The sequence below is a fragment of the Salmo salar genome, chromosome 11, assembly GCF_965601325.2.
Source record: "Salmo salar chromosome 11, fSalSal1, whole genome shotgun sequence".
In the NCBI taxonomy this organism is placed as follows: Eukaryota; Metazoa; Chordata; class Actinopteri; order Salmoniformes; family Salmonidae; genus Salmo; species Salmo salar.
Window position 1 is genome coordinate 9,147,909 of NC_138301.1, and position 13,028 is coordinate 9,160,936.

Genomic DNA, 13,028 nt, shown 5'->3' on the forward strand with positions numbered 1-13,028 from the left:
CTAATTACCAAACACATTTGCGTTAATCTATCCAAACTATTATGTCTTGGTGCCCAAGCGCAAGCTTTTTGTAATTAAAAGTACATAAGCTGCAGGAGGCTGATGAGGGTGTGTACATGAATTTTTAAAAATGTTTACCTGTAATGAGATGGTGCATTTTTTTGTTAAGCATATCCATTAGCTACTCTACAGTACTCTTCCTGGGGTCCGGGCAAAATTAAGGCAGTTACACAATTTAAAAAAACATTACAATCATTACAGAAGTCACAACACACTAAGTGTGTGCCCTCGGGCCCACACACCACTAACACATATCTACAAGCAGAAATCAATGTGTATGTGTGTGTATAGTGCGTATGTTATCGTGTGTGTGTGTATGCATGTGTATTTCGTGTATGTTATCATGTGTGTGTATGCATGTGTCTGTGCCTTTGTTTGTGTTATTTCACAGTCCCCACTGTTCCATAAGGTGTATTTTTACCTGCTTTTTAAATCTGATTCTAGTGATTGCATCAGTTACCTGATGTGGAATAGAGTTCCATGTAGTTATGGCTTTTTGTAGTACTGTGCGCCTCCCATAGTCTGTTCTGGACTTGGGGACTGTGAAGAGACCTCCGGTGGCATGTCTTGTGGGGTATGCAAGGTGTCCGAGCTGTGTGCTAGTATTTTAAAACAGACAGCTCGGGACCTTCAGCATGTCAACACCTCTTACAAAAACAAGTAATGATGAAGTCAATCTCTCTGCCATGAGAGATTGATATGCATGTCATTAATGTTAGCTCTCGGTGTACTTTTAAGGACCAGCCGTGCTGCCCTGTTCTGAGACAACTGCAATTCTCCCAAGTCCCTCTTTGTGGCACCTGACCACACGACTGAACAGTCGTCCAGGTGCGACAAAACTAGAGCCTGTAGGACCTGCCTTGTTGATAGTGTTGTTAAGAAGGCAGAGCAGCGCTTTATTATGGACAGACTTCTCTCCATCTTAGCTACTATTGTTTCAATATGTTTTGACCATGACAGTTTACAGTCCAGCATTACTCCAAACAGTTTAGTCACCTCAACTTGCTCAATTTCCACATTATTCATTACGAGATGTACAGTTGAAGTCGGAAGTTTACATACACCTTAGCCAAATACATTTAAACTCAGTTTTTCACAATTCCTGCCATTTAATCCCAGTAAAAAAAATCCATGTCTTAGGTCAGTTAGGATCACCACTTTATTTTAAGAATGTGAAATGTCAGAATAATAGTAGAGAGAATTATTTCTTTCATCATATTCCCAGTGGGTCAGAAGTTTACATACACTCAATTAGTATTTGGTAGCATTGCCTTTAAATTGTTTAACTTCAGTCAAACGTTTCGGGTAGCCTTCCACAAGCTTCCCACAATAAGTTGGGTGAATTTTGGCCCATTCCTCCTGACAGAGCTGGTGTAATTGAGTCAGGTTTGTAGGCCTCTTTGCTCGCACATGCTTTTTCAGTTCTGCCCACAAATGTTCTATAGGCTTGAGGTCAGGGCTTTGTGATGGCCACTCCAGTGCCTTGACTTTGTTGTCCTTAAGCCATTTTGCCACATCTTTGGAAGTATGCTTGGGGTCATTGTCCATTTGGAAGACCCATTTGCGACCAAGCTTTAACTTCCTGACTGATGTCTTGAGATGTTGCTTCAATATATCCACATAATTTTATTTTCTCATGATGCCATCTATTTTGTGGCTTTTTTATGGCGGTTTTGGAGCACTGGCTTCTTCCTTGCTGAGCGGCCTTTCAGGTTATGTCGATATAGGACTCTTTTTGCTGTGGATATAGATACTTTTGTACCCGTTTCCTCCAGCATCTTCACAAGGTCCTTTGCTGTTTTTCTGGGATTGATTAGTACAGATGAACGTGGTACCTTCAGGCGTTTGGAAATTGCTCTCAAGGATGAACCAGACTTGTGGAGGTCTACAATTGTTTATTGGCTGATTTCTTTTGATTTTCCCATGATGTCAAGCAAAGAGGCAATGAGTTTGAAGGTAGGCCTTGAAATACATCCACAGGTACACCTCCAATTGACTCAAACAATGTCAATTAGCCTATCAGAAGCTTCTAAAGTCATGACATAATTTTCTGGAATTTTCCAAGCTGTTTAAAGGCACAGTCAACTTAGTGTATGCAGACTTCTGACCCACTGGAATTGTGATACAGTGAATTATAAGTGAAATAAACAATTGTTGGAAAAATGACTTGTGTCATGCACAAAGTTGATGTCCTAACCGACTTGCCAAAACTATAGTTTGTTAACAAGACATTTCTGGAGTGGTTAAAAACGAGTTTTAATGACTCCAACCTAAGTGCATGTAAACTTCTGACTTCAACTGTATTTGAGGTTTAGGGTTTAGTGAATGATTTGTCTGAAATACAATGCTTTTCGTTTAGGAAATATTTAGTACTAACTTATTCCTTGCTACCCATTCCAAAACTAACTGCAGCTCTTTGTTAAGTGTTGTAGTCATTTCAGTCACTGTAGTAGTTTACGTGTATAGTGTTGAGTCATCCGCATACATAGACATACTGGCCTTACTCAAAGCCAGTGGCATGTCGTGAGTAAAGATTGAAAAAAAAGCAAGGGTCCTAAACAGCTACCCTCAGGAATTCCTGCTTCTGCCTGGATTATGTTTGAGAGGATTGCATTAAAGAACACCCTCTGTGTTCTGTTAGACAAGTAGCTCTTTATCCACATTATAGCAGGGGGTGCAAAGCCATAACACACACGTTTTTCCAGCAGCAGACTATGACCGATAATGTCAAAAGCTGCACTGAAGTCTAACAAGACAGCCCCCACAATCATTTTATTATCAATTTCTCTCAGACAATCATCAGTCATTTGTGTAAGTGCTGTGCTTGTTGAATGTCCTTCCCTATAAGCGTGCTGAAAGTCTGTCAATTTGTTTACTGTAAAATACCATTGTATCTGGTCAACAACAACAAAAAATCCCAGAAGTTTACTAAGGGTTGGTAACAGACTGATTGGTCGGCTATTTGAGCCAGTAAAGGGGCTTTACTATTCTTGGGTAGCGGAATGACTTTAGCTTCCCTCCAGGCCTGAGGGCACACACTTTCTAGTAGGCTTAAATTGAAGATGTGGCAAATAGGAGTGGCAATATCGTCCGCTATTATACTCAATAATCTTCCATCCAGACTGTCAGACCCCGGTGGCTTGTCATTGGTGATGGACAATATTTTTACCTCTTCCACACTGACTTTACAGAATTCAAAAGTACAATTCTTATCTTTCATAATTTGGTCTGATATACTTGGATGTGTAGCGTCAGCGTTTGTTGCTGGCATGTCATCCCTAAGTTTGCTTATCTTGCCAATGATAAAAATCATTCAAGTAGTTGGCTCACTGATATTGCCATCTGATTCAATGAATGATGGCATTGAGTTGGCTTTTTTACCCAAAATGTAATTTAAGGTGCTCCAAAGCATTTTACTATCATTCTTTATATCACTTATTTTTATTTAGCTTAGTCACAATTTCTTTGCAGTAATTTTGCCAATCAGTTGGGCTGCCAGACTTATTTGCCATACCTTTTGCCTCATCCCGCAACCATACAATTTTTCAATTCCTCATCAACCCAAGGGGATTTAACAGCATGCTTATTAATAACTGGAATAATTCATTTCATAAATGTGTCAAGTGCAGCGTGTGGTTGCTCCTCATTACACAACACAGACCAACAAATATTCTATACATCAACAACATATGGATCACTACAAAACTTCTTCTTTGACCGCTTATACACTTTCGAAGAATGACGTCTTGAATGGTGTCTTTCTTTGGCTTCAATTAACAGAGGTCTTGGTACGCATCATTTGTTTCATTAAAATGTCTCCAGTGGTGTGGATCAAGTCAATTGGGAGTCTGATTTATTACAGGATTACCCCAATATGAATACCAACATATCAATTATAAAAAGGTAACTAAGAGGATCATGGATTTACCGTGTCTTCACTGGGCTATGCAGGATCGTTTGGAACATGAAGATGCCAATCTCTCCCTAAGCAGTCATGGATACATAAATCAAAGCTCACATAGAGTATCTAACTCAAAAGGCTTTCTGACACCATAGTAAAAACCAACGTGCATGGCTTTGTTCGAACATCCAGTGCAGTGAGTTACAATGGCACATTACTTCATGTGGTAATGCAGAAAAAGAAGAAAAAAGTAACATAGCTTGGATGCTAACGTCATCGCAGGTTAATAAAATAATAAAATACTTTTTTTTCCAAACTGTCCAGTGTCATTAAAGTCACACCCTGTAAGATGCTCATATCATCAGTGTGGCTTCAACACAAATGTAAACAATGAATCAAATGCATACCATGACATTTTCACAAGAAAACATCACTTGATTTCTAGCTGTAGGAATGATATTCCATGAGAACACAACGTGCCTTAGCATGACTTGAAGCTATACATTAGTGTACAAAGTTCTCCTAAAATAACAAAAACATAACTAATGGAGAAATAGGTCTTTCGTTTTTGTTTACGATAAATGTAATCGAAATGACTGGAAATCTCAGACTGTTGCTTTAAGGCTGAAAGAGAAGAGCATGGTGGATAGGATAGTGGATTGTTGAGTTATGGGAGATGTGAGTCCCGATTCCTTGCCTTCTCCCAATAGTGAGCACTAGGTCACCCTTAATCGATGTAAAAGCACTCAATTTGTGTAACAACTGCCAACAGTCCACCATATTTCTTCCACCTGTCCATTCCTTCTAAATCCACGAGGGGGAGTGAACGAGCGCACACTTACGGGAGAGGGAATCGGAAACAGCTATGGACTTGGGTGCGTGTCCACTGTCAAGAGAGCGGCTGGATAGAAAATCAGCATATTTAGAGGTACAGTACTACAAGACCAGTATTAGAACCAACTGCTCAAGAGAATGCACTGTATGCTCCAATAAAAACAGTTCAGTGACTGACAAACCAATGTGAGGCTTTGCTTAAAACGGTCTATAGTGTTGGTCCTTCAATCTAAAAAAAACCACTCACTTACAGCCTCTTGCGAACCCTCTAAAAACAGACATTAAAAAAAACAAAAACATTCTTTATAAAAAAACACATTAATATAAAGTTATATTTTGATTTTTTAAAAAAATGACTAACTTAATATACAATTTAAGCCATAAAGGCTAATTCGACTTTGCACAAATGATACATTTCAGACTTCCATTTTTTCCCCCTAATTAATATATACCAGTGTCAGGCAGCAGCAGTCTGTAGCAAAAGAAAACGCATCAAATAAAGTCAGTACAACTTCCTCCATGCTATTTCCCTTTATAGTGGTGTTTCTTCCCAGGCAGTCCAAAATATATAAAAGATTTAAAAAATAAATAAGCTTCATCCGTTTGGTCCAGAACGATAGTGGATCCAGGTCCTAGCTGCCCCCTGTGGGGTCAGACGATGTCGGGCTGGCCGAACATGTGGTCTCGGCCAGGTGGGTACTGCTGGGTCCAGTCGACCGTGGCGGGCTTGAACAGCCCACAGCAACGCAGCTGGAAGAACGACACAAGGTTCCGCACCACACCCAAACTATGGAGAGAGAGAGAGAAATGAGTAACGGAGAAAGAGAGAAGCACTGGCCTACAATACTAAATAGTGTGTGGGAATACCGTTTATTGCTTTTAGTCACCAAGTAAACGGAATCGGCAGGCTAGCCTGACGAAGGTTAGCCTATCTTGTCTAGCCATCTTGTCTCAAGAAGGTCCACAATGGAAATAAGTCCCAGACTGTGTGTGTTATCCTCGATGATTTTACTCATGTGCACGTATGGCTTTTTCAAGTTTACGTGTGCTTGTTTTTTAATTTTTTATTATTGTAAAATTAATAAACTAAAAGAAGACCACTTACTTGTAAGGGTTCTGTCTGAGAGAGATGGATTGTGGGAGTTTCCTCTGACGAAGCATCAGGTTTGACATCTCTGCGTTTGTCAGGCCGTAGAACGCAACCTGTTCAGACACACACATTCTAACTAAAATAGAAATGCCACCACGCCGCCAAAATTGTCACAAGTCCCCGTCGTAAAATAAAATTATGATAAAACAACGATAAATAATGCAGCCGTTGAATATTTCCTCAAAAAGACAACAGAAATAGCAGCTCTCCTTCCAGCCCGGCATCATTAAGGCAGTGAGCAGCACGGGGGGACTGCCCCCCGGGGGAAGACACCGCAGCAAGACGGCGTCAACACAGAAGACGACACATCAATCATGAACAATACGAGCGGCGTTTGATTCTGAGCAAATCAAAAGAAATACACAGCGAAAACATTGGCAGCTCGAGCAAAACGAGGAAATCAAAGTGTTTGTAGCTCGAGTGCACATAGTAATACGGTAGTTTTCTTTCACAACGTTTCAAGAAGTTATTCAAATACAACGTGCCTACAGCTGTAGAAGTGGAGGTAGCAATTGCAGCATCATATAGCTACTACACAAACACACAATTACCTGGTAGAGCTGTATGACCAGTAGTATGGAAGCCCAGGCGGTATGGAAGAAAGCTAGACAGAAGACACCCAGTACCCAGGAAGAGCAGCCCACCAGGGCAGAGATGGCAGCCCACACACCCTCCTCCTGGTAGTGCAGCGGGCAGTGCTTTGACCAGTCTGGCAACACACACGAGAACGTCAGGCAGGAAGACGAGTACATGCGTTAACAATGTACACAAATAAAACGTGCATTTGTCTATGTGATTAATTGAGGCTGTCACTCACACATGAGACATCCGTAGAACATCCACGCTCCCATCAGGCAGAGATAGAGGAGGAAGAGAACAAAGAAGTGGTGATTCCTGGCACCTGAAGAAAGTAAGAATGGGTGGGAGAAAGAGAAGACCGAAACGTTTGTCATTAAAACGTAAAAGTCTGGTGCTGACAAAGTGGCAAATGCTGGCTGTGTATTTGTGTCAGCTAGTCTTAGAAGAATACTGTGTCTCCAAGTGTTGAAATACTAGTTGACTGCCACTACAACGATTGAATTCCACAACACAACCCTATTAGTACGTATTGAGGTTTAGTGTAGATTATCCTACAAACTGCATCTATAATTTAGGGTAGACAGAAATATATAAGCTCTGTGTTTGTAGTCACCTATGCAGCCATTGATCCAGATGGAGTGATGATCCTGTTTTGCCACGCAGGCGTCACAGGAGAAGCAGTGACTGGCCCTCATAGGCTTCTTCATCTGCATAACCGAAACAAAATCAACCAATCAGCATTTCTTCATATCACCACATTTCCTAACATGTGAAAGCTTGAGCAAACATATTTGTTAATTGGAGGTCATGAGTATCCCTCGATCTCGCTAATAGCTATGGTTGAGTAAACGTGTTGGAATGGAACTGGTCTACTTTGGTCCTTGTGGCTTACCATACAGGAAGTGCAGAAGATCCTGGGGTCCAAGCAGCCCGCCTCTGCCAGCAACACCACATTCTGTAGGCGACACAGAAGACCAACAAGATCCATCACATCCATGTCATTGAAGTAGATTGGCAGCCATGTCTCATGCCAACTACCTCTCCAGCCAGACCAGGGTAAACGTTGACCTGTCCATAATGTTTTTCTAGCAGTCTTTTAAAAACAAAACAACAGTGATGGAACAACGCCTCTCCAGATGCCCTGCTCCTTACTAGCTTTTTCTCTTCCTCAGTTGCCTTGACGATGCCGGGGTCAGTCCTACAGGAGCGGAGGTAGTAGTAGAGCAGAGCCGTGGCGTTGAAAGTGAACAACACCTGTACCGTGGCACTGGGACCATGTAGGGAGACGGGTTAAGGACATAACATTGCACCAGATACAAGAGGTGTATTCCAATCCTACCCTGGAAGTCATGTTCTACCTGATAATTCAATTGCACCCACCTTGTGTCCCAGGACTAAATAGGTCCCTGATTGGAGGGGAAGAATGAAAAAAAAAAAAAAGAAAGAAAAGAAACTGACTTGAGGTCCAGATGAGAATTTTATGGGTATGAAACATTAACTACTTTAACACCTAAACCATGATACTGGACTGAGATAGACTTGGTACAAGAGCGCGGTGCAGCTGTAGTGCTGCAGCCTCTCAAGCACATAGCATCATGGGTAGAAAATACCACCCAAACCCTATACTTTCGTGCTATCTACCTACCTACACATATACACAAACACATATATACATACACACACGCATATACATATATACATATACATATAAATATTATATATACATATACACACACACACACACACACACACACACACACACACACACACACACATACATACAACACACACACACACACACACACATACATACATACATACATACATACATATATATAGCTCAAAAAAATTAAGGGAACACTTAAACAACACAATGTAACTCCAAGTCAATCACACTTCTGTGAAATCAAACTGTCCACTTAGGAAGCAACACTGATTGACAATACATTTCACATGCTGTTGTGCAAATGGAATAGACAACAGGTAGAAATTATAGGCAATAAGCAAGACACCCCCAATAAAGGAGTGGTTCAGCAGGTGGTGACCACAGACCACTTCTCAGTTCCTATGCTTCCTGGCTGATGTTTTGGTCACTTTTGAATGCTGGCAGTGCTTTCACTCTAGTGGTAGCATGAGACGGAGTCTACAACCCACACAAGTGGCTCAGGTAGTGCAGCTCATCCAGGATGGCACATCAATGCGAGCTGTGGCAAGAAGGTTTGCTGTGTCTGTCAGCGTAGTGTCCAGAGCATGGAGGTGCTACCAGGAGACAGGCCAGTACATCAGGAGACGTGGAGGAGGCCGTAGGAGGGCAACAACCCAGCAGCAGGACCGCTACCTCCGCCTTTGTGCAAGGAGGAGCAGGAGGAGCACTGCCAGAGCCCTGCAAAATGACCTCCAGCAGGCCACAAATGTGCATGTGTCTGCTCAAACGGTCAGAAACAGACACCATGAGAGTGGTATGAGGGCCCGACGTCCACAGGTGGGGGTTGTGCTTACAGCCCAACACCGTGCAGGACGTTTGGCATTTGTCAGAGAACACCAAGATTGGCAAATTCGCCACTGGCGCCCTGTGCTCTTCACAGATGAAAGCAGGTTCACACTGAGCACGTGACAGAGTCTGGAGACGCCATGGAGAACGTTCTGCTGCCTGCAACATCCTCCAGCATGACCGGTTTGGCGGTGGGTCAGTCATGGTGTGGGGTGGCATTTCTTTGGGGGGCTGCACAGCCCTCCATGTGCTCGCCAGACGTAGCCTGACTGCCATTAGGTACCGAGATGAGATCCTCAGACCCCTTGTGAGACCATATGCTGGTGCGGTTGGCCCTGGGTTCCTCCTAATGCAAGACAATGCTAGACCTCATGTGGCTGGAGTGTGTCAGCAGTTCCTGCAAGAGGAAGGCATTGATGCTATGGACTGGCCTGCCCCTTCCCCAGACCTGAATCCAATTGAGCACATCTGGGACATCATGTCTCGCTCCATCCACCAACGCCACGTTGCACCACAGACTGTCTAGGAGTTGGCGGATGCTTTAGTCCAGGTCTGGGAGGAGATCCCTCAGGAGACCATCCGCCACCTCATCAGGAGCATGCCCAGGCATTGTAGGGAGGTCATACAGGCACGTGGAGGCCACACACACTACTGAGCCTCATTTTGACTTGTTTTAAGGACATTATATCAAAGTTGGATCAGCCTGTAGTGTGGTTTTCCACTTTAATTTTGAGTGTGACTCCAAATCCAGACCTCCATGGGTTGATAAATTGGATTTCCATTGATTATTTTTGTGTGATTTTGTTGTCAGCACATTCAACTATGTAAAGAAAAAAGTATTTAATAAGATTATTTCTTTCATTCAGATCTAGGATGTGTTGTTTAAGTGTTCCCTTTATTTTTTTGAGCAGTATATATATATTTTAAAAAAAGAGATGGACTTGGTTAGGCTGGACTAGAATGGTCTGGACTGAACTAGACGAGATTGAGACGGACTAGGACAGTCAATGACAGGGGAGCTTTTTAGCGTTGATTCAGTACAGTGTTACATGCTGGGTAAGTACAGAATGTAGAGTGCTGCGCTGGGTTGGAGTGTGAGTGACAGAGGCCCTGTGTTAAAGGATATCAGGCAGGAAGCACAGGCACCAGGTGACCAGCATCCAGAAGACTGATGCCATAAGAGTTGTAGCAGGAACCAGCGACTGCAGGGCCGGGCTCGCCAACTGCCTGTAAGTGTACGCACACACACCACACTTATTATTGTACACGTTATAATATTGTTTCAACTGTTTGCCCGAGTGGCACAGCAGTCTAAGGCACTCCATCTCAGTGCAAGAGGTGTCACTACAGTCCCTGGTTCGAATCCAGGCTGTATCACATCCGGCCGTGATTGGGAGTCCCATAGGGCGGCGCACAATTTGCACAGTGTCGTCCGGGTTAGGGTTTGGCCGGGGTAGGCCAAATAAGAATTTGTTCTTAACTGACTTGCCTAGTTTGATAAAAAGGTTACGTTTAAAATGTATTTTTTTTTTTAAATATCAGTCTTGCATGAAAAGGAGTTGCCCCATAAGTGCTCCTAGAGAGTACATCTTCTACTTAATGAGCAGTCATGTCAGCAAACAACTGCCCAGGGAGATTTGACAGAACCAAGCACGGACAGTATGAATAAAAGCAGGCTACTAGAGTCGGTATGTGCTCGCCATCTTGCGAAGGTCCCTAGTAATACTCTAGACATGGGGTGCACTGCGGATCGCTCAATGCATCTCAGTTAACTAGGAGTTGAAGAACACTCATAACAGTTGATCAACCCTAACCACTGTGATGCTGTGTGGTCTTGTCTACTGGATTGACCAAGCAGACAATGTGCATGCTCACCGCTGAGCCAGGTTGACCACAGCCATCACACAGGCCAGCAGAACCCCTTTCAGCAGCCAGGATTCTGAGCTCAAGTCGGCTATCGCTCCCACACTGCCCAGCACAGCAACGCAGAACATAAACTGAACACACACCTAAAGAGAGACAAGAGTAGAGAGAGAAATAAATCACTTAAAATAATCTTTATTGAAGAGAAATACAAAATATTCATTTCAACCACAATGTGAGGAAAAACTGCAGCGTTGGCATCTGTTTTAAGCCAAGGTTAATTATTGTTCTCCCTCATGCTGTCGCTCACACACGCGCACACACACACGATATTGGAAATATGGGTCAACATCTCTCATAGGCATTTGTTGAGTATACGAAAGTGTAGTGCCCCACACCCTGTGTGTGTTGAAGTAACGTAGGCAGAGGAAAAGTGTGTGTGCGGTGTCCATACCCTGTACCGGTTAACTAGGCGCAGGCAGCGGGATTTGGAGCGTATCCTCTCCTGCTTGACGTGGTTGAGCATGTGGACGAGCAGGGGGCTGTGCACCTGGTGGGCCAGGTCAATGGGACTGTGACCCTGAGGAGACAAACAACACGGTCACAGCATCACACTCACAATCCTTAGTTAACCTCACACACTATAGTCCATTATATTCACTATAGCAAATAAATATGCACATGTTCATCTTTCTAATACGCCAACACATGCATCTCAGAGACTTATATGTTAGTAACATCCCAAGTATGATGCAAGCATTGATTTAGTCTATGCTTTCCTAATCCCCCCCCAGGAGCTCACATTTATGATATGATTAATTAGTGTGTGTGTGTGTGTGTGTGTGTGTGAGTGAGTGAGAGAGAGAGAATCTCACATTGGCGTTCTCGGCATCCACGCTAGCCCCGGCCTCCAGCAGGATGTGGGCGGCGTCTACATTTCCCGCCAGCACGGCACAGTGCAGTGGAGAGTTCCTGTTCACTTTGTCCACCGCACTCACCGACGCATTGCACTTCATCAGGAAGTTAGTGGGCTCAGGCCTGCATGAAATAATTGGTTTATTGACTTCAGATCTCCCCACCCTAACACTAACCATGACCTTTCTCAGTAGTACATTACCAAAACAGCCTAATAGGCCAGTTATTGAGGACATATGTTATTGTAAGCATACATGGAAAAGAAACAAATAATCATTGGGTTGCAGGGAAACGTACCCAATGATTTTCTGTGCTGCCAACATCAGGGGTGTCTGCCCATTTGAGTCAGGAAGGTCAACTTCCTACAACAGCAGAAAAAAAAAATGAAAAAAAGGGCCCTGTTAGACTGAAGAGGGTGAATAAAGGAGAAAGTAAGGATGAGAAAGCACAAGAATAAAAGAGAGAAGGAGAGTGTGTGGCTGAGAGAGAAAGAGAGAGAGCAAGAGAGAAAGAGTCTCACTTGTCCCTTGGCCATGAGGTAGGCTGCTATGGGCATGTGTTGGAAGAGGATTGCCAGATGCAGGCTGCGGTAGCCCTCCCCGTCGGCCACAGATGGGTCAGCTCCGTACCGCAGCAGCTGGATCACCATGGCGAGGTGGCCTTGCCTGTCCACAGACAACCATACATAAGTCACCAAACCAAATATTGGCACCCTTACTTTTTCAAATGGAGTTGAATCTGTTTTTTTTTTCTTTTCAAAAGTGGTTACATGACTATTTTAACCATGTAAGCACCTGCAACTTACCACGATGAGATAAATAGGGCACCACAGTACGAGTCACAATACCCATAAAACCTTGCAGTCCACCATTCATTTTTCCCATAGGGGATTTTAGAAACACTTAAAATAAGGGCCGTGTTTCGTGTAGGCTTACCCTGGCGTGACGTTTTGAAAACCGTGCAAATCTCTCTAGGACGAAGTGACTTATCGATATATTCGCCTGTATTTACCCCCCAAAAATGAAATGCTAATTAGCTACTAACGTGGTTTTCAAAACGTCACGCTAGGGTAAGCCTACAGCCTAGAGCTTCTAAAATCCCCTATGGGTAAAATGAATGGTGGAAAAACAATTGGAACAATTTCCCTGTTTGGCTCTATTACACAGTAAATGAGAAAACTTGCCTCCAACCAAATTCATTTGAATAATTTAGTCCAGGCCACTTTTGACTGTGAA

At 43.2% G+C, this 13,028-nt stretch overlaps 1 protein-coding gene across 2 annotated transcripts in view; it reads right to left on the reverse strand.

Annotated features, from left to right (window-relative positions):
* Positions 1-3,896: 3,896 nt before the first annotated feature.
* The window catches only part of LOC106561923 (putative palmitoyltransferase ZDHHC13), a 40,233-nt gene continuing 31,101 nt past the window's right edge, over positions 3,897-13,028 (reverse strand). For both annotated transcript variants that reach the window (XM_082957707.1, XM_082957708.1), the window contains exons 5-17: positions 12,314-12,458; positions 12,091-12,155; positions 11,754-11,916; positions 11,333-11,458; positions 10,891-11,024; positions 10,140-10,242; positions 7,677-7,799; positions 7,417-7,479; positions 7,138-7,231; positions 6,763-6,846; positions 6,497-6,654; positions 5,901-5,998; positions 3,897-5,582 (exon numbers count right to left, since the gene is read on the reverse strand). In XM_082957707.1, coding sequence (XP_082813833.1) covers positions 5,447-5,582; positions 5,901-5,998; positions 6,497-6,654; positions 6,763-6,846; positions 7,138-7,231; positions 7,417-7,479; positions 7,677-7,799; positions 10,140-10,242; positions 10,891-11,024; positions 11,333-11,458; positions 11,754-11,916; positions 12,091-12,155; positions 12,314-12,458 — 1,492 coding nt within the window. In that variant the 3' untranslated portion in view covers positions 3,897-5,446. The remainder of the gene's footprint in view (positions 5,583-5,900; positions 5,999-6,496; positions 6,655-6,762; positions 6,847-7,137; positions 7,232-7,416; positions 7,480-7,676; positions 7,800-10,139; positions 10,243-10,890; positions 11,025-11,332; positions 11,459-11,753; positions 11,917-12,090; positions 12,156-12,313; positions 12,459-13,028) is intronic.